General features: G+C 40.7%; 1 protein-coding gene across 2 annotated transcripts in view; it reads left to right on the top strand.

The window, feature by feature from the left end:
• DUSP27 (dual specificity phosphatase 27, atypical) overlaps positions 1-22022 on the top strand; it is a 40920-nt gene that overhangs the window by 1839 nt on the left and 17059 nt on the right. Inside the window, exon 3 of one of the 2 annotated variants that reach the window (XM_032291511.1) lies at positions 9-134. In XM_032291511.1, the coding sequence (XP_032147402.1) occupies positions 25-134 (110 nt within the window). In that variant the 5' untranslated portion in view covers positions 9-24. Of the gene's footprint in view, positions 135-22022 lie in introns of both variants that reach the window. The other variant, XM_032291512.1, reaches the window with a different exon arrangement.

The following is a 22022-nucleotide window of genomic DNA, read 5'->3' as shown; positions in this document are numbered from 1 at the left end:
ACTTTCAGAGGTTGGCAAGTTGTCATGGCGACGAGTGAGGACCCAGAGGAGGAGCAAGTAGTCCCAAATGAGGAGGATGAAGCCAACGTGAGGGCAGTGCAGGCCCACTACCTCCGGAGCCCGTCCCCTAGCCAGTAAGTGACCACTCATCTCCCACTCTTACAGCCACGGCTGGGAGGGGTTGGGAGCAGGATGGGCCGTTGGTTCCAGGGAGCCTACAGCCATCACCTCGGTTCACTCATTCAACAGATATTATTGAGTACTTATATGTGTCCTACTTTCCGGAGGTGGTAAATATGCAAATAGACTGATTGCAATGTGGCAGGTATGTGCTAAGTATTAACATGTCCAAGATCTAGTATGTGGTGGACTAGACACTAGGGAAGGGAACAACTGGACTTGGAAGGTCATAGGTGGCTTGCTGGAGGAGATGATGCTGGAGCCAAGTCTCAGAGGATGAGTAGGAACTTAGCAGTTGCTTGATTCACTAGGATAGGGGCTGGATATGGGGATGACCGGCCTTAGACTATAAGAGAAGGGATCAGGAGAGGAGAAGCCCATGCAACCATTCCCTAGCACTAAAATAATTTTATATCCATAATCAAGCTGTGTCGTTTACATTGGGAGATGTGCATGCTTGGGGCAAGTCACAAGATGGCAAGGGGCATAATGCATCTTCCTGGAGAGTCCCTTTTTTTGGTTTTGTTTTGTGTTTTTTTTGAAAGGAGTGTCAGTGTGCCACCTAGGCTGGAGTGCAATGGCGCTGTCTCGGCTCACTGCAACCTCTGCCTCCCAGGTTAAAGCAATTCTCCTGCTTCAGCCTCCTAAGTAGCTGGGATTACAGGCACATACCACCACAACGGGCTAATTTTTGTATTTTTGGTAGAGACGGGGTTTCACCATGTTGGTCAGGCTGGTCTCAAACTCTTGACCTTGTGATCCACCTGCCTTGGCCTTCCAAAGTTCTGGGATTACAGGCGTGAGCCACCGAGCCTGGCCTGAAAGTCCTCTTTTTACCACAAGTAATTGGAAACATTCTTTTACATTAAAATCGTCAAGGTTATTTTCTCGTGTAGAATTAAAAAAAATATATGTGTTACATTTTAAGACAAATCATGAGACGGTGAAAAAATGTCATGCTTAATTGCTTGCTAAAACAATACTGTGCATACCTGTCCATTGTCTTCTGCCATAAATGATAGCAGGAGACCTGACTTCTAATCATATCCCTGTCACCAAATTGATGTGAAGGATAACTTAAATGTTTGAGCCTTTAGTTGGAAGGCCCAACTAAAATATCTGAAAATAACTTCCTTTCTAAGAATTTATAATTCTGCTTGACTTCACTTTTCTTCCATTCTCTTGGGGTCTTGCTGGCTCCTGCTTTCTGAGGTTCAAATGGGAACAACAGCAGGTGCTTGGCACTCATGGGCCAGGACACTTCACCCAAATGGAGTGTAGACACTTCTTCAAAATGCAGCATTACATTGGGAGGCCGAGGTGGGCGGATCACGAGCTCAGAAGATCGAGACCAGCCTGGCCAACATGATGAAACCCCATCTCTACTAAAAATACAAAAATTAGCTAGGTGTGGTGGCAGGTGCCTGTAATCCCAGCTACTCAGGAGGCTGAGGCAGGAGAATTGCTTGAACCTGGAAGGTGGAGGTTGCAATGGAGCAACCTTGCAGGTGGAGCCACTGCACTCTAGCCTGGCGACAAAGCCAGACTCCATCTCAAATAAAAAAAAAAAAAAAAGAAAAAAAGAAAGAAAATTCAACATTATGGTCCCACTTAGGAAAACTCTCAGGATTGAGAGATTTAAAATATGTTCCTCCTCTCTTGTACACCCCTGAATAAGGTAGAGGTTGCTTTGTGTGTGGTTGAGATAGGTGACAGTTTTGTGTATTGCTAAGGGTAATGTTAGCTATTATACCTAAAGGACATTTCTTTTTTGCTCAGATAAGTTCCAAAACAGGTACCTGAACAGTGATTCAGGAACTAAGATTCCTTCTATCTTGTGGGTTCACCGCTTTAAAGCATGGCTTCTAAAGTCACTATGCCATCAGTATCAAGATAAAATGGAGACGAGCATATGGAGAATTTCCCAGGAAGTTTTATGGTCCAGACATGAAAGTGACCACTTCATTTTCACTCATATTCCATTGCCTAGAACTCAGCAAGGTCAGGCTTTCTCGCAAGGAAGGATGGGAAATAAGGTCCATGAGCCCCCAAAAAAGAGGAAATTAGTGTATTTACAACAGCAGTCTCAGCCACAATGTGCTCCTCCTCTCAGTCAATCCATGTTACCTTTTTTTCCAACCCATAGAACATGTTTACTGCCTCCCAAGTGAGAAAACCCAAAATCCCACTTACCAACTGCTGCATCCATAGCTCCAGGCTAGGTTCTCCAATGGGTGTGCATTCTCTTCCTCAGGCCTGAATGCAACACGTTATGGTCTGATCAAGATAAATGCAAAACACAGCTACCATTTCATAAAAGGAAGAAGAGGAAATACTGCAGTCATATAATTAATGAGCATGTTGATCCAGGATGTGAGGAAACCTCCTAGATTTGACCTTGATTTGTCTTTCTGAGAGGAACACCCCTGTCTGTTGTTCTTTTTGACCTCTAGCTCTGCCTTCTGAGCTGTCTTGCTTGTCCATTACCTTCATGGCAACATCTGGAGTGAGGCTGAAGACATGTCTTCTTTGAAAGCTGTATAGCTTTTGCAGACTGTCCTACTTATGAAAATTTGGTGGCTCAGGGGCTGTATTAAGGCTTATGCCGCCCAAAAGCTTTTGAAAGTTCCTGGTTTCTTTGAAAATACAACCCTTTCAAAAACTCAATAGGTTTATGATCTACGTAGATTAGACAACTCCATGTGTTACTAACCAGACTCAAAGTTATATCCTAGATATAATCTTAAATTATATCTGATTTATATATAAATCAGATTTATTGATATAATCATAAATTATATCAATCCTGATTCATTTATTTGCCTTCTTTTCTTAGTTTAATGATAGTTATCTTGGGAGGTTATCTGAAACTGTAAATTTGGGTTGGCGGTCCAGGATGCATGTTATAATTTGTAGTGCAATTATTAGGAAGTTTTGCAATAGAATGTATAGCTAACAAGCTAATGAAGGGAGGATAAAATCATAAAATATACTCAACACAAAAGAAAGTAGAGAAAAAGAATACAGAAAAAGAACAACTTTTTCCCCAAGAAATCATAGGTTAAAAAAAAGGAAGAATAAGAATAATAAATAAGAAAATAGTAGTATGGTAGATTTAAACTTCAATATATAAATAACTACATTAAATGTAAATAGACTAAATATTCCATTAAAAGATAATGATTGTCAGACTCAATTAAAAAGGCTACATACCGGCCGGGCGCGGTGGCTCAAGCCTGTAATCCCAGCACTTTGGGAGGCCGAGGCAGGTGGATCACGAGGTCAAGAGATCGAGACCATCCTGGTCAACATGGTGAAACCCCGTCTCTAATAAAAATACAAAAAATTAGCTGGATGTGGTGGCATGTGCCTGTAATCCCAGCTACTCAGGAGGCTGAGGCAGGAGAATTGCCTGAACCCAGGAGGCAGAGGTTGCGGTGAGCCGAGATGGCGCCATTGCACTCCAGCCTGGGTAACAAGAGCGAAACTCCGACTCAGAAAAAAAAAAAAAAAAAAGGCTACATACCATTTACAAGAGACATACATTAAAAATAAGGATATAGGTTTGTCATGGGTAGCTCATGCCTGTAATTCCAGCACTTTGGGAGGCTGAGGTAGGAGGACTGCTTGAAGCCAGGAGTTTGAGACCAGACCAGGCAAAATACTGAGGCCCTGTCTCTACAAACATTTTTTTTAAAAATTAGCCAGGCATGGTTGCACATGCCTGTTGTCTCAGCTACTCAGGAAGCTGAGGCAAGAGGATTGCTTGAGCCCAGGAATTCAAGTCTGCAATGAGCTAGGATCATGCCACTGCACTCCAGCCTGGGTGACAAAGTGGCGCCCTGTCTCAAAAAATGAAATAAAATAAGGATATGGATACACAAAGTTAACCAAGAATAAAAAACTTATACTACACTGTTCCAGTTACTACTGCTCATAACTTCACATTTTGGTGGCATAAAATACCATTTTATTATGTTCATAATCAGGAGCCTGGATGAGGCACAGTGGGGTTAGCTTGTCTTTGCTCTAGGATGTCCAAGGCCTCAGCTAGAAAAAATTTGAAGACTGGGGATGACTTAAGGCTGAGGGTGACTCATAGAGGCATCTTCACGTTTGGCAGTTTATGTTGAAATTTACCTGGGCTTTTGGCCAGAATACCTAGATGGTCCCTCCATGTGGGCTATTTTGGGCTTTCTGTAAGCATGGTAGCTAAACTCCAAGAGTTGCATCCAAGAGAATAACATAGATGTGTATTAATTTTCAAGAGCTAGCCTCAGAAGTTACATAGCACTGCTTCTGCTGTACTCTGCTGTCACAAATGTCCACGAAGTTTCAAGAGGAGGCAACATACACTTCATCACTCCATCAGAGAAGTATCAAGGTGATATTGTAAAGTAAGCCAAAGCAAGTCAGTGAAGCAGATTTTAAAGTAATCATTACTAGATACAAAGAGACAAAAAGAGACATTTCATAATGATCAAAGTTTCAGTTCACCAGAAAGATATAATAATTTTCAATTTCTATGTCTAATAACACAGCCTCAAAATATATAAGGCAAAAAATTGACAGAACTGAATGAAAAATTAAAAGCCACAATCTCCTGCAATTGTATATATATATATATTTTAAAAAAAAACTATCTTAACAACTGATAGAATAAAAAAAAATCAAAGAATGATTTTTTATAAGAATATCAAAAAAATATCAAGAATATTTGGACAAAACAAATTAACTTAATTAGCATTTATAGAACATGTACCCAACAGCTACAGGATACACATTCTTATCATGTACACATGGAGCAATACCAAAATAGATCATATACTGGGCCATACATATAGCAACAAATTTTTAGTGATTGAAATAATATAGAACATGTTATCTGAACATAGAAGAACAAAGGTAGAAATCAATTTAAAAATTAAAAAATAGAAATTTAAATTAAAACCATAATTCAATACTACTACATACTCACCACAATATCTAAAACTAAAGAGCAAAGATAGCAAATATTAATGTAGATGTGAAGCAGTCAAAACTCCCATTCATTGCTGGTGCGAGTGTAAATTAGTACAACCATTTGGAACCATTTTGCAGTATCTACTAAAGCTAAACATATGGTTGTTCTCTGACCCAGCAGGCTCACTCTTCATAAATACTTAACAAAAACAAGTACATATGTATACCAGAAGATCAATATTATAATGTTTAGCAACTAACAATCATTAAGAATATAGAATGTACAAACAACATGGTGAACTGTCCAATTAGCAGTAGGCTAGATAAATAAAGTCTGGCATATATATACATTTATTTATTTATTTTTAATTTAATTTTTTTTTTTTTGAGATAGAGTTTCACTCTTGTTACCCAGGCTGGAGTGCAATGGCGCGATCTCGGCTCACCGCAACCTCCGCCTCCTGGGCTCAGGCAATTCTCCTGCCTCAACCTCCTGAGTAGCTGGGATTACAGGCATGCACCACCATGCCCAGCTAATGTTTTGTATTTTTATTAGAGACGGGGTTTCACCATGTTGACCAGGATCTCAATCTCTTGACCTCGTGATCCACCCGCCTCGGCCTCCCAAAGTGCTGGATTACAGGCTTGAGCCACCGCACCCGGCTTATATATTTATTTTTAAAGCTTCCTTTCTTGGTCTCTTTTCTGGTGCTATAACAGAATACCTCAGACTGGGTAATGTACAAAGAATAGAGGTTTATCTGGCTCATATTTCTGGAGGCTGGAAAGTCCAAGATTAAGTGGCCACATCTGGCAAGGGCCTCGTGCTAGCTCATAACATGGCAGATGGCATCACATGGCAGATGGCATCACATGGCATGAGTGCATGTGAGAGAGGAGAGCATGCATGTGCAAAAGAGACCAAATGCAAGAGGCAGCCTCACTTTATAACAACCCCCTCTCATGGTAGTTAAAATAGTCCCCCAAGAGCCAGAACTCACTCCCTTGAGAAAAGCATTCATCTCTCTTAACAACTTAATCACCTCTTAAAGGCACTGCCTTCCAGTACCACCGCACTGGAGACCAAGCCTCAATATGCATTTTGGTAAGGACAAACCACAGCATTGCCTTAGGGAATATGTATTTTATTAACTGCCTATCATTTTGGTATGATTGAGCTTCTCAGCTTATTGATTGAGGAAGGCGAATAATAAATATGACACAAAGGGGCAGGGATGAGAGGAGTCACTGAAAAGAGAAATAGGAGGCAGGGAAGACTAACTGCTGGTTTCACAATTTTATACCACCTTAGCCTACCACAAGACAAAAGCATTGAAGCAAAGGCATTCAATCTTCAGCCCTTCCAGCAGCCATTCTCCCTTCCTAGGCAAAAACCAGCTTAGCCTGAAAGACCCACTTTCCTGTGGAATGGGCTGAACTTCCTTAAAGCATGGCCCCATATCCAGAGCAAATGTTCTCTGGATTTGCAGTGACTGCTGCTGAATCCTATTGGTTTTGATGCCCTTCTCGGTTTGTGTATACTACTCAGCAATTGATTTCTAGAAACTTATCCCAAATCGTGTAGCCCTTTCCAGAAATTTTCAAGGAAGGCAAACATGTGGTGACACTTCATAGGCTGTCTCTTCCCACAATGTCATCATAAAATAAGAAGTCTAAATGATTACAATTGCACAGGCTTTGGAGGTATCATCTAAACAATCCCACTTTATTACACAGAGCCACGCCTAAACCAGTTCGGATGAATGAGACTGCAGCACTTTTTAAAAATGAAAAGACAACCCACAGACTTGGAGAAAATACCTGCAAATTACGTATCTAATAAGGAACTTGTATCTGGAATATATTGTTTTAAAACTCCCACAACCTACTAATAAGGAAACAACTTAGTTAAACAGCAGACAAATGATTTGAATACATATTCACCAAAAAAGATATGTGGATGGCAAATAAGCACATGAAGAGGTGCTCAAAATCCTTAATCATTAGGGAAACACAAATTAAAATCACAGAGAGTTCCATTACATACCTATTAGAATATCTGAAATTAAAAGGACTGACCATACCAAATGTTAGTGGAAAATGTGGAGTACTTGGGACAATCTTATACTGCTGGAGGGAATGTAAAATAGTCCAACCATTTTACAGTTTCTTATAAAGTTAAACAACACACCTATATCTACATGATCTAGTCATTCTACTCCTAGGTATTTACTCAAGAGAAATGAAAGCCTATGACCCCCGGGCACGGTGGCTCCTGTCTGTAATCCCAAAACTTTGGGAGGCTGAGGCTGGTGCATTGCCTGAGGTCAGGAATTGGAGACCAGCCAGTCCAACATAGCAAAACCCTATCTCAATCAAAATTACAAAAATTAGCTGGGTGTGGTGGTGGGCGCCTGTAAGCCCAGCCACTTAGGCTGAGGCAAAATAATCGCTTGAACCAGAGATGTGGAGGTTGCAGTGAACCGAGATCACACCACTGCACTTCAGCCTGGGCAACAGAGTAATAGTCTGTCTCAAAAGAAGAAGAAGAAGAAGAAAGCCTATGTCTATGCAAAGACTTATACATGAATGTTTAGAGCAGGTTAATTTGTAATAGCCAAAAAACTAAAAACAACCTTGGTATCCATTGACAAGTGAATGGATAAACATATTGTGTCACATTTATACATAGGAATACTATACAGCAATGAAAAGAAATGAGCTATTGATTCATACGACATGGTTGAATCTCAAAATAATCATGCTGCTTAAAAGTCAGACAGAAAAGGGTACATACTATATCATTCCATTTACATAAAATTCTAGAATCTCTATAGTGGCCGAAAGCAGTTCAATGGTTGCCTGGGGGGCACAGGGCAGGGAGGGGTGGGGGGGGGGCTTAAAAAGGGGCACAAGGGATGATGTGACCTTGATGGCAGTGATGGCTTCACAGATGTATACATATGTCAAACCTTACCAATTTGTATATTTTAAATTTGTGCAGTTTGTATGTCAATAATAAAGTGGGTTTTTAAAAACATAAACAATAAATAAAACCCTCTTTTAGGAGGGAGCATGGCACTGTGGAAAGAAATTAAGTGGTGTAGTTGAGACTAAAATTGAGGTCAGATCTGCCCTCCTACTTATAAACCCTTGAAAGCTTGCTTAAATTACTTAATCACAACAATTGGAATACCAGTTTTACCCAGTAGTAGAGAATAAATAATATAATATATACAAAGGTATATTAGGTATTTGATAAATGACGGTTCTCTTCCCTTTTCTTTTCAGGGAAAGATATCTGACAAAATTTTTTTGGTAACTCATTATGTCAAAAAGTTTTTATTTAGCCAGAGTCACACACACACACTGGTTAAGACATCACGCTTCTCTAATTCTGCCATAAGCAAATCCTGTATTCTAAGAAGCAGAGATACTTCCTGATATTTGTTCCTGTCCTGAACAGTCCTCCTTGCACCTAATAAGTGCCTGAAATTCCATCCTTCCGGTTTTATGACTTCAGGTAAAGGTTTGAGTCTTTAAGTAACATTTTAAGTCTTTAAGTTAAATCATGCACCAAGTCAGCAAATATCTCACCACCGGACTCTTAGTTCTTGTACTGGTTTCCTAGGGCTGCCACAGCAAATTATTGCAAATTAGGCAGCTTAAACACAACAGAAATTTATTGTCTCACATTTTGGAACCCAGAGGTCTGAAATCAAGGTAGTGACAGAGCCACACAGCCTCCAAAGACTCTATGGAACACTGTTTCCTCGTCTCTCCTCATTTCTGTTGGCTACGGGCATTTCTTGCATTGTGGCAGCATAATTCCAATCTCTGCCCCTCCTTCAAAAGGCCTTCTGGTCTGTCTTCTCTTATAAGGACACTTGTCATTGGCTTTAGAGTCCATCCTAATTTAGGGTGATCCCATCTCAAAAGCTTTAACTTATTACTCCTGCAATAATCCTTTTTCCAAAAAAGATTACATTCCCAGGTTTTGGAAGACATACCATTTTGGAGGGCCACCATTCAACTCACGACAGCCCTAGATCCAGACCCTAGCAGACATGACTGTACTCTTTCCTGTGTAACTAGAACGGAGCCTTGCAAAGCTTCACCCAATGCTCCAAACAAATAGCCACTAGCAGCCAGTTAAAATTGGCAGGGATGTAGCCTGCTTGCTGTCCTGGAAGGGAGTCCCAACATTTCAAGTCTCATCTGCAAATCTCATCCATAAATCTCATCCTAGCGTGAATTAAGAGCCTGAGAAAGGGGTGTAGACAATGGGTAGGGGTGTCAAATCTTCATTTTTGCCTGAGTTAGGCACTAACTTTAAACACCTCAAATTCAAACCTAGCCACTAAGAGTCACTTTCTGGAAGAAAACGTGCTGTTAGAGATTCATCCATCCTCCAGCGAGGAAATTTCTCTAGGTGATTCATGAGTTGATACTAAAACTTAAAAACCCCTGTCAGTGGGGCAACTTGGTGGGGGCTTCTTCCTTACCTATGGTCTCCATCAGTCACCTAAATAAATACAGCCTAAGAAATAAGTGTGCTTGTAATGCAAACCAACCTCCACGCCATCTCCTTCTTCTTAGCTGTTATCATCAGTTGTCTCTTCCCTTCCAACTAAAGGAGCAAAAACATTTTTATCATTCTCTTTTTCCCTATTTGAAGAATGCTTCTCTGCTTTCCTTTACATCTTTCCAAGTCAAAATCCGTTTCTTGTTGGCTTTTAGATCTGAACTTTTCAAGACTTTGCAGTTGTTTAAAACTGCTTGGTAAGGCTTGATCAGGCTTCCTCTCATGGTGGCACTGTTTCCCTTGACCTTCAGCTGAACTTCCTTACCTGTGCTCTCCTTTCCCTTCCTGTGGTGAGCAAGCATCTGTGTTCTAGCAGTGGTGGTGGGTAGGAGACAGGGGCATGAAGTTTAATTTCACTGTGTTTTCATTATGTTTCCTTGGGAAATGGCTCCTCCTGTCCACCCTTTCTCCTTTACATTTCTTTTTCAGTGAAAATTTCTCCACCTTGGCTGTTTCACTAAGCCCGCTGGAAGCACCTTGCTAAAAATCGATTTTCTTTAGTTTACTGACTTCTCTTCTTCCTTAGAGACTGAATTTTGCCTGTGTGTGGTCATTTTCTCTGAAGTGGTTGAACACTTAGCGCTCAGAAACCTTGTCCCTTTTTTGCAAAAGCCAAATCAAGAAAGACACTTCCTCCTGGAGCTCTACCGCTGTTTTACTTCCAAGGGACTCCTTGATAGGAAGTGATCAACTATAGGGAAGTCTGGGCCGAAGGACCACAATTCAACTCCATTCCATGTCTGGACAGCAGGCAACTGGTTTAAAGCAATGGGTTTTAAACTTTGCTGATGGCAATCTGCAGTGTGACAATACCATTTACATCTCAACTCAGAGATATATACGTGTATATATAAATTTTAAAAAGTTCACAAAACTACACTTACCCTTAAAATGGGTGGCACTATTCCCTTTCTTTCCCACCCCTCCCTCCCTCCCTTTCTTCCTCTTCTCTTTCCTTCCCTCCTTTCCTTTCCCTCCCTTCCTTCCTTCCTTCCTTCCATCCTTCCTTCCTTCCTTCCTTCCTTCCTTCCTTCCTTCCTCCCTCCCTCCTTCATTCCCTCTGTTCTCTTTCTTTCTTCTTCCTTTTTTTCCTTCTGTCCCAGATGCTGAGCACAACCGGTTGAATTGATTTTATTATACATGGATTGGTCAGTCTGCAATTTTGAAAAATGCAGGTCTGAAGCAAGCTGCACAGCTCTCCTGCTCTTGGCTAGGAAGTCCATCAAACTCCCCTTTATTGTTCCTCTTTCAGTTGAGCCTCAAGGCTTTTTAGCAGCTGCTTCCTGATCCTATGATGAGGTATGTATTGATCCTAGATCCTCTTTTTCCCCGCCTGTCTTTCTTGAACAGCCAGCCCTCACTGCTTGCTAATCAGGGTGTGAGTGTCATCTCACTCCATCTCAGGTAAGCCGGCGGGGACACAGACATCGTCATAAATCAAAACCTCTAGAGCCGCCATCTCACTGACCTTGCAAATAGAAACAAGGCCAGTTGTTCAGGGCTCTCCCTCCTTCCTCTTTTCTATTCTGTAATCCTTCTTCTCTGTGGAAAACAAGCATCCGTTTTAGGTCTTGCGCCCACACCTTTCTTTATTAGACTTAATAAACCGTGTCTGTGGCAAACAGTTTTATGACTATAAGGTTTACATCTCCCCTCATGGCGGCTGACTGGTAAAAGCATTTGTAATCTTAATCCTCCATTCCACACTGGGTCATACTGAGCAGGGTTTCATGTTGCTCACATTTTAGCATCAGCAGCCAAAGACAGAAACATTGTGGGACTGGGAGGAAATCTGTTCCTAATCCCCCCTCTTTTCTCAATTACAAAGCTGCCAACTTCTCAGGAATGTACCGGGTAGGCTCATCACGTCTGATTTCTCAGGTTTGCTGACTCATTAGCTGAACTGCAATCTCTACCACCCATAAGAAGGAAAGATGTTTCACCCTTTTCAAATTCTCCCTATCAAACCCGCAGCCTCAGCGTGTAGGTCTATTTAGGACAGATGCTTGGTTCTCAGTATTTGCTACTTAAAACCAAATCCTCACAATTTAAAGTCAACGTTGTTTAGGGAAAATGGCAGGATCGAGGGCTCCTGGACGATAATCCCAGGTGAGGATGTTGGCAATCCCACCTGCTGAGTTCTTTGCAAGGCCTTTCTGCACACCTGACAGGTGAGGGTGCCTCCTGTGTCTATTTTCAGTCTGTGTCAGTTACTTGGAATACTGATTACAGATGTGAGAAAGCTTCTTTGGGTTGCAGAACCCTGGGGCCCACAAAGGAACAAAGAAAACTCCCCAAGTGGTAGAAATGTGGTGCTGTGCAAGGAGGAGGCCCTTGTAATCCCTAGAGTAATACAGTCATTCTCCGCATGGGTCTGTTTGGTTTGGTTTTGCCTCAAACTTCATTTTACATAATACTGACCCTTAATAAATAAAACGATTAATGTTTTGTTAATAGGAGTATAAATAGTATTCATTATTGAAAAATAAAATAATCAAACTCCCTTAATAAATATTGTTGAAATGGAAAATATGGCTCACCTTTACATAAAATCTGGGGCTTTGATTCTAGTTTTGTGAAATATTGATATATGAAAACTAGCTGTCCTGAACCCCTGTGCTCAGAATGTCCACCAGGTCTGGTATAGAGGCAGGGTTTGCTCTACCATGTTGGCATTATTTTGTTGTTACTTCCCATCCCCAACATATTTAGCTCAGTCACTGATATTTGTTAGGTTGTGTATCACTATTAAGAAGAAGAGTGCCTAAGCATTTGCTTAAGACTTGCTTTTTAGCCCTTGGAATAGCACTGTTCCTGTTATCTATTAGTGTTTAACAAATTACCCCAAAACTTAGTGACTAAAGACAATAATTTTATTTTGCTTCCCTTTTTGTGGGTCAGGAATTTGGACAGGATTTGACTGGGCAGTTTATCTGTTTCATATGGCATCAGCTGGAGTGGCCTGATGGGCTGCAAGGTCCATTTCTAAGAGGATCATTCACATTGTTGGCTGTTGGTGGGGAGCTCAGCAGGGACTGTCGACCAGTGGCCTTTCTAGCTTGGTGTTCTGGGGGTAGTCAGACTTCTTATATGGCAGCTCAGGGGGTCCCAGAGAGAGTGTCAAGACCCAGAGAAGGAAGGCTTCCCTCAAGATGTGGGCTCAAAATGGGCCAATTATCACTTGTACTGTAATTATCACTTGTACTACATTCTATTGGTCAGAGCAGTCACAGAGACCACCTAGATTCTAGAGCAGTGGATATAGACCCCACCTCTCTATGCAAGGAGTATCACAGATCTGGAGTGTCCATTCCTCTTACAGAAGAAAAAATGGCTAATTGCTAACATAGGCCTCAGATATTGTATATATCTTGGCCTCTGAAGGGCAGAGAATAGGCATGGAGGGGACACAGCCAAGATCCTGCTTTTGCTTTGAGGCTTGCTACTGGTGTTCAAGTAAAATGATGAGCATTCAGCAAACACTTGATAAATCTCATTGCTAAGTGTTATAACTGCTACATTCCCTTAAGTATAGTACTATTGAGGACAAATTCAGTCAGTAGGTCAGAAAATAGCTGTTAAACATTTACTGTGTACCAGACATTCTCCTAGGTGCTAGGAACACAATGGTCAAGAAAATACCCAGTCATGGTCCTTGCCCTCATAGAGGGTATGATCTAGTATAGGGGACAGATATTTATCAAATGATTTCATAAATAAGTATAAAATTTCATCTGATAGAAGTGCCATAAAAACAGATGTATGGTGCAAGATCAAGGAAGACTTCCCTAAAGAAGGGATGATTGAACTAGAATCTGAAAGATGGGGGAAGAAGGAGAGAACTAAGCAGCAGGCTGCAGAAATGAACTTCTGCAAAGTCCCTGGGCAGAGGAGAACTTGGTGAGAATGACAGCCAAAAGAAGACCAGTGTACTGGAAACGAGTGAGCCAGAGAGAACGCAGTGCAAGCTGAGGCTGAAGAGGAGGAAGGGGACAGAGAATACACGGCCTTGGAAATCATCAGGTTTGATCCCCTAGGTTGTATGTGGACACCTTGCCCAGCCTTACCGTAGTCCATCCATTCATTCAGACATCCAGCTGTTCATCCATCTACCCATCTGTCTGTGCCATACACTCACCAAGTCATCAAACCCTGAATGATCATCTTCCGTCTGCTAGAGATAAATAAGACCACCTAATCCACCTAATCTGTACCTTTATAGAGCTCATTGCCACCCCCACTAGGTGTTTAAGTCTTTACAATCTTCACCAAGCAATAAGATTCCAAAGATCTCTCTAGTTTTAACATGCAAAGATAATATCTCATGAACTTTACCCTTAATCCACCCCCACTCTCCAGTAATGCTTCTTTGAAAATGCATCTTTTGGTCATAAAAAGTACTTGGTGCTAGAATGGAAATGAGCCAACACAACTGCTGTCATAAAACTCTATTATCTTCGCCAAACAATGAGATCTCTAAAGACCTCTGTAGCTTTAACATCCAAGATAATTTGGAATTGAATTAAATTGAGTTGATTAGAGTTATAGAAAAAAAATTGGCAGATAGGAGGCAGGACTAGCTTTTAGCTCCCACTTGGATGGACAGAACAGCATGTGGAGACCCACATCATGAACCCTTGCTCCAAGAACTGCTATAGGAACATATAAGGAAAACTGAAAAAATTCACACATCCTTTGAAAGAAGCAGCTTGCTGCTACAAACTCCATGAGATAGCCAAAAAAACTGTAAGTGCCCAAAGTGTGAGAAGAGGAAAGTCTGCCTCCTAACATACATCCTTACTGGGGAACCTGAAAATCCAGATCACATGAGGAGGATTTAACCTTTCCTAGAGCTGAAAAGAATTTAGAGAGCTGAGAGATATATATAAGTAGAAGAAGCAGTGGAAGAGCCCTGTAGGCACTCCAAGTCTCCAGAGAAGCCATTTCTGACTTTTTCTCACAGGGGTCCTTGGGGAGGGCAGCCAGGGGTATTAGGGAAGGACCACAAGGAGAAGGAAACTTCCAACTGAACTTTGTAATAATTTCAACCAAGTGTAAATTGTCCAGGCCAGAATGGGGGGGTTGGGGGATGGCAAACAGGAAGAGCACAGAAGCCACCACAGGGGAGCAGTGGTGGGGCCTGAAAGCTCTGCTTGCAGTCTCCTCAGGGAGGCTTGTAGCCTGGGGCAAGATCTCATCCCTGATTACCAGCTGCCTAAACAGTGCTGTTGGTGTGGCACAGTGGGAGTGGGACTGGCCTTGCTGACTACGTGCGAGCTGGGTGAGGCCCCCGCTGCCAGCTTTATTCACTTCCCTGGCAACCTGTATGATGCAGCAGAGGCAGCCATAATCCCTGGGAACCTAACTCCATTGGCCTAAGAACCACACCCCATCCCCAACAGCAGCCACAGAAAGCCCCACCTAAGGAGAGTCTGAGCTCAAACACAGGACAGCCCTGCCCCCACCTGATAGTCTTTCTCTACATGCTATGGTAGCCAAAGGCAAAAGACATAATCCTTGGGAGCTCTATGGCCTACCCATCACCTGAGAAACCTGAATATTTATCCAGGAGACGTTAGGGCAAGTTTGTATCCCCGCTGTACTACCGCCGCTGATGCTTTCCTGAAAGTGCCACCACCTGGCTGGAGGCCAGCCAACTCAAGCCATTACAGCAACTCATAAAAGAATAATAATGCTGCTCCAAGAAAGGAGAAAACAACAGCTAATTCTACCACCTGTAACATCGTGACTAACCAGAGGCCCCAAGTCTAGCTACATGACAACTTCACTGCTACCATAACCAGCATTTGAGAAGACCAACACACTAAACAAAACTATAACCAAGGACTCTAACAGAGTCTGTTTCACTTCCCTGCGACCTCCACTGGAGCAGGTACTGGTATCCATGGCTAAGAGACCTGAAGCTGGATCACATCACAGGACTCTTTGTAGACACTCCCCAGTATAAGCAATATGAGACTGAAGCCCTGGTAGCTCCATTGGGTAGCTAGACCCAGAAGAGCAATAGCAGTCATTGCAGTCCAGCTCTCAGGAAGCCCCATCCCTAGTGGAAGGAGGAGAGCACCACACAAGAGAACACTGCATGGGACAAAAGAATCTGAACAGTAGCCCTTGAGCCCCAGATCTTTCCTCTGACATACTCTACCCAAATGAGAAGGAACCAGAAAAACAATTCTGGCAATATGACAAAGCAAGGTTCTTTAACACCCCCAGAAGATCACAGCAACTCACCAGCAATCAATCCAAACCAAGAAGAAACCTCTGAATTGCCAGAAAAAGAATTCAGAAAGTTGATTATGAAGCAACTCAAGGAGGCACCAGAGAAAGGTGAAAATCAACTTAAAGAAATTTAAAAAATAATACTGGATATGAACACAACAAACTCCAGAAAAACAGATAGCATCAATTTAAAAAAATCAGAACTTCTAGAAGTGAAAGACGGAGAAATACAAAATACACTGGAAAGTTTCAACAATAGAATCAAACAAGTAGAAGAAATAAGAGCCCAAACACAAGGTGTGAAAATTAACAATAGCAATGCCATTTTTCTACCTTGGTGACAGTGTTCCCAGGTACAAAACAAATGTCAACTTCACCCATACCTTAACAGAGCATAACAACTCTGACCACAACAAAGCCTGACTGGCCCTCACCACTTCTTTCCCCAGCCCCCTACCTGCCAGCACTTGCCCAACCCCTCCCCTGTAGAAACTTTGCTATAAAAAGCTCAGCTTGTAAACTATCAGGGTCTCAATGAGATTCCTGACTGAGACCCTTGCAGGCTTATTCCTGTAAATAAACCCATTTGGTAATTGTGGTGCCTTCTTTCCATCACTCTCTTCCTTTATATTTTCCTAACACAAGGCTTCAAATTAACCCAATTTGACAAAGACAAAGAAAAAAGAATTTTTGAAAATTGAACGAAGGCTCCGAGAAGTTTAGAATTACGTTAAATGACCAAACCTGAGAATAATTGGTGCTCCTGAGGAAGAAGAGAAATCTAAAAGTTTGGAAAACTTATTTGAAAAACATAATCAAGGAGAACTTCTCTGGCCTTGCTAGAGAACTAGGCATTCAAATTCAAGAAACTCAAAGAGCACCCAGGAAATTCATCACAAAAAGATTATCCCCTAGGCATATAGTCATCCAGTTATCTAAAGTCAAGACAAAGGAAAGAATATTAAGAGCTATGAGGCAAAAATATCAAGTAAACTGTAAAGGAAAACCTACCAGAATAACAGCAGATTTCTTAACAGAAACCCTACAGGCTAGAAAGGATTGGGGTCCTATCTTTAACCTTCTTAAACAAAACAATTATCAGCCAAGAATTTTGTATCCAGCAAAACTAAGCTTCATAAATGAAGGAAAGGTAGTCTTTTTCAGGCAAACAAATGCTGAGAGAATTTGCCACTACCAAGCCAGCACTACAAGAACAGCTAAAAGGGGTTCTAAATCTTGAAACAAAACCCCCAGAATACACCAAAATAGAACTTATTTAAGCATAAATCTCACAAGGCCTATAAAACAATAACACTCAGGCAACAACTAGATGATGAATAGAATAGTACCTCACATCTCAATAGGAACGTTGAATGTAAATGGCCTAAATGCTTCACAATAACAGTGGGGAGCTTTAGTACTCCATTGACAACACTAGACATCATCAAGACAGAAAGTCAACAAAGAAACAATGAATTTAAAGTATACCCTTGATCAAATGGCCTTAACAGATTGTCAGGCCTCTAAGTCCAACCCTGGCCATTATAGCCTTGGTGACCTGCACATACACCTCTTGATGGGCTCTAGGAGCCAGAAAGTCTGAAGCAACCAAATGGCCACAAAGAGAAGTGAAACAACTAGCTTCTGCCTCAACCGATTGCTCTCCCCTGCAACTTTTGACCATTGTTCCTGCTCAGCCTTGCGAAGCTTCCCCTCTAGACATTAGGTTTCTCAAGACTCCCACCCTGTAACTATGTAATTTACTGCACCCTCCCCTCTGCTTGCAACCAATAACCCCCACACTTATGACCATGCCTGTTTGTAATAGATAATCCCTAGCCTTGTGACCATGCATCCCTGACTCCCTCCCCCTCCCTAAAATAGGTAACCACCTTTAACTGACCATTTGCCCCAACCTATATAACCAGTTCCCATTTCTACACCCCTTACCTAACTTCTTTCTCGGACTTGGCCCACTTGCACCCAAGTGCAAAATAAAATGGCCTTGTTGCCCACACAAAGCCTGCTTGGTGGTCTCTTGTACAAGTGATGCACCTAACACAGATATTTTCAGGACATTCTACCAACCAACTGCAGAATATACATTCTATTCATCAACACATGGAACATTCTCCAAGACAGACCATATAATAGGCCACAAAACAAGTCTTAACAAATTTAAGAAAATTAAAATCATATCAGATACTTTCTCAGACCACAGTAGAATGAAATTGGAAGTCAACTCCAAAAGGAACCCTCAAAACCATGCAAATACATGGAAATTAAATAACCTGTTCCTGAATGATCATTGAGTCAACAATGAAATCAAGATGGAAATTTTAAAAATTTTAAAAATTCTTTGAACTGAAGGATAATAGTAACACAATCTATCAAACCTCTGGGATACAGCAAAAGCAGGGCTAACAGATAGTTCATAGCAATGAATGCCCTCATCAAAAGTCTGAATGAGCACAGATAGACAATCTAAGGTCACACCTCAAGGAACCAGAGAAATAAGAACAAATCAAACCCAAACTCAGCAGAAGAAAAGAAATAACAAAGACCAGGCCAGAACTAAATGAAATTGAAACCAACAAACAAAAAACAGCACAAAACATCAATGAAACAAAAAACTGGTTCTTTGCAAAGATAAACAAAATTGATAGACCATTAGTGAGATTAACCAAGGAAAGAAGAGAGAAGATACAAATAAACTTAATTAGAAAGAAACACAGGATATTACAACCAATACCACAGAAATGCAAAAGATCATTCAAGACTACTATGAACATCTTTACATGTACAAACTAGAGGAGATGGATAAGTTCCTGGAAATACACAGCCCTCCTAGATTAAACCAGGAAGAAACAGAAACTCTGAAACAGACCGATAACATGCAGCAAGATTGAACTGGTAATAAAAACATTGTACATACACACGAAAGACCAGATGGGTTCACAGCTAAAGCCTATCACACATTCAAAGAAGAATTGGTACTAATCTTATTGAAACTATTCCAAAAGATAGAAAAAGAGGGAGTCCTCCCTAATCATTCTATGAAGTCAGTAGCACTTTAATACCCAGCCAGGAAAGGACATAGTGAAAAAAGAAAACTATAGACCAACATCCCTGTTGAACATGAGGCAAAAATCTTCAACAAAATACTAGCTAACTGAATCCAACAGCATATTGAAAAGATAATCCACCATGATCAAGTGGGTTTTAAACCAAGGATACAGGGATGGTTTAACATCCGCAAGTCAATAAATGTGATACACCACATAAACAGAATTAAAAACAAAAATCACATGATCATCTTAATAGATGCAGAAAAAGCATTTGACAAAATCCAGCAAATTTTCTTTATTTTTAAAGAAATATTTATTTATTTTTAAAGAAATATTGCTTCTTTATTTTTAAAACCCTCAGCAAAATTGGCATAGAAGGGACAAATACCTCAAGGTAATAAAAGCTATCTATAACAAAACCACAGCCAACATTATACTAAACAAGGAAAAGTTGAAAGCATTCCTCCTGAGAACTGAAACAAGACAAAGATGCCCACTTTCGCCTCTTCTATTCAATATAGTACTGGAAGTCCTAGCCAGAGCAATCAGACAAGAGAAAGAAATAAAGGGCATCCAAATCACTAGCAAGGCAGTCGAACTGCCACTGTTTGCTAATGATACGATTATGTGCCTTGAAAACCCTAAAGACTCATCCAAAATGCTTCTACATCTGATAAATGAATTCAGTAAAGTTTCAGGATACAAAATCAATGCACACAAATCAGTGAACAAGCTGAGAATCAAATCAAGAACTCCATTCCTTTAAAATAGCTGCAAACAAAACAAGAACAACAACAAACAAACAGAAATTTAGAAATATACCTAACCAAGAAGGTGAAAGACCTCAACAAGGAAAGCTACAAAATACTGTTGATGACAGTATTTTGTCATCAATCATAGATGACACAAACAAATGGAAACACATCCCATGCTCATGGATGGGTAGAATCAATATTGTGAAAATGACCATACTGCCAAAAGCGATCTACAAATTCAGTGAAATTCCCATCAAAATACCATCATCATTCTTCACAGAACTGGAAAAAACAATTCCAAAATTCATATGGAACCAAAAAAGAGTCTACATACCCTAAGAAAGACTAAGCAAAAAGAACAAATCTGGAAGCATCACATTACCTGACTTCAAACTATATTATAAGGCTATAGTCACCAAAACAGCATGCTACTGGTATAAAAATAGGCACATAGACCAATGGAACAGAATAGAGAACCCAGAAATAAAGCCAAATACATACAGCCAACTGATCTCCAACAAAGCAAACAAAAACATAAAGTGGGGAAGGGACACTGTATTCAACAAATGGTATTGGGATAGTTAGCAAGCTACATGTAGAAGAATAAAACTGGAACCTCATCTCACTTTATACAAACATCAACTCAAAATGGATCAAAGACTTAAATCTAAGACCCGAAACCATAAAAATTCTAGAAGATAACATCAGAAAAACCCTTCTAGGCATTGGCTTAGACAAAGACTTCAGGACCAAGAACCAAAAGCAAATGCAACAAAAACAAAGATAAATACATGGGACTTAATTAAACTTTAGTTTCTGCACAACAAAAGAAATAATCAGCAGAGTAAATAGATAACCCACAGAGTGGGAGAAAATCTTTGCAAACTAAGCATCCAACCAAGGACTAACATCCAGATTTTACAAGGAACTCAAAAAGCAAATCAGCAATAATAATAATAATAATCCCATCAAAAAGTGGGCTAAGGACATGAATAGATAATTCTCAAAAGAAGATACACAAATAGTTAACAACAAACATATTTTTAAAATGCTCAACGTCACTAATTATCAGGGAAATGCAAATCAAAACCACAATGCAGTACCACCTGACTCCTGCAAGAATGGCAATAATTAAAAAATAAAAAAATAATTGATGTTGGTATGGATGTGGTGCAAAGAGAACACTTTTACACTGCTGGTAGGAATGTAAACTAGTACAACCATTCTTGAAAACAGTAGAGAGATTCCTTAAAGAACTAAAAGTAGATCTACTATTTGATCCAGTAATCCCACTCTTATCTACCCAGAGGAAAAGAAGTGATTATATGAAAAAGACTTGCACACATATGTTTATAGCAGCACAGTTTGCAATTGTGAAAATATGGAACCAGCCCAAATGCCCATCAATCAACAAGTGGACAAAGAAACTGTGGTGCAGATATAGATATAGATACAGATACACACACACACACACACACACACACACACACACACACACACACACACACACACACATATATGCCATGGAGTGATAGCCATAAAACGGTACAAAATCATGGCACTTGCAGCAACTTGGATGGAATTGGAGCCCATTATTCTAAGTGAAGTAACTCAGGAATGGAAAACCAAACATTGCATGTTTTCACTTATAAGTGGGAGCTAAACTACGAAGAGGCAAAGGCATAAGAATAATACAATGAACTTTGGGGACTTTGGGGGAAGGGTGGGATAGGATGAGAGATAGATTACACATTGGGTACAGTGTACACTGCTCAGGTGATGGGTGCACCAAACTCTCAGAAATCACCACTAAAGAACATGTTTATGTAACCAAACACCATTTGTTCCCCAAAAGCCTATGGAAATACAAATAAATGAGTTGATTAGCAAAACAATTATTTTGTAGTAACCTCCCACAAATTAGTGTCCAACTTCAGGAGAATGGTGTGCCCAGTGTCAGCCAGGCCATGAAGAAGGAAATGACCTTGTCAAGAGAAAGGAGTAGCCTGTGAATCTACTTAGGATGGACATCCTTTAGTGAACAAAGTTTAATCCACCCCAAGACATTCAAGAAAGTGAAGCCACATCAGGGTGGGTTCTCCCAAGCTCAGATGTATGCTCATTCCCCAGTCATGCTTATTTGAAAATGCATTTTTTTTGGTCACTGAAGTACTTGGTGCTAGAATGGGAATGAGCCAGCACAACTGCTATCAGAAAACTCTCAGATATTAT

This window comes from Sapajus apella, unplaced genomic scaffold, assembly GCF_009761245.1.
Source record: "Sapajus apella isolate SASKATOON/1434 unplaced genomic scaffold, GSC_monkey_1.0 scaffold25, whole genome shotgun sequence".
Classification (NCBI taxonomy): domain Eukaryota; kingdom Metazoa; phylum Chordata; class Mammalia; order Primates; family Cebidae; genus Sapajus; species Sapajus apella.
The sequence above is the reverse complement of the archived record's forward strand: the minus strand, read 5'-3'. Positions and strand labels throughout refer to the sequence as shown.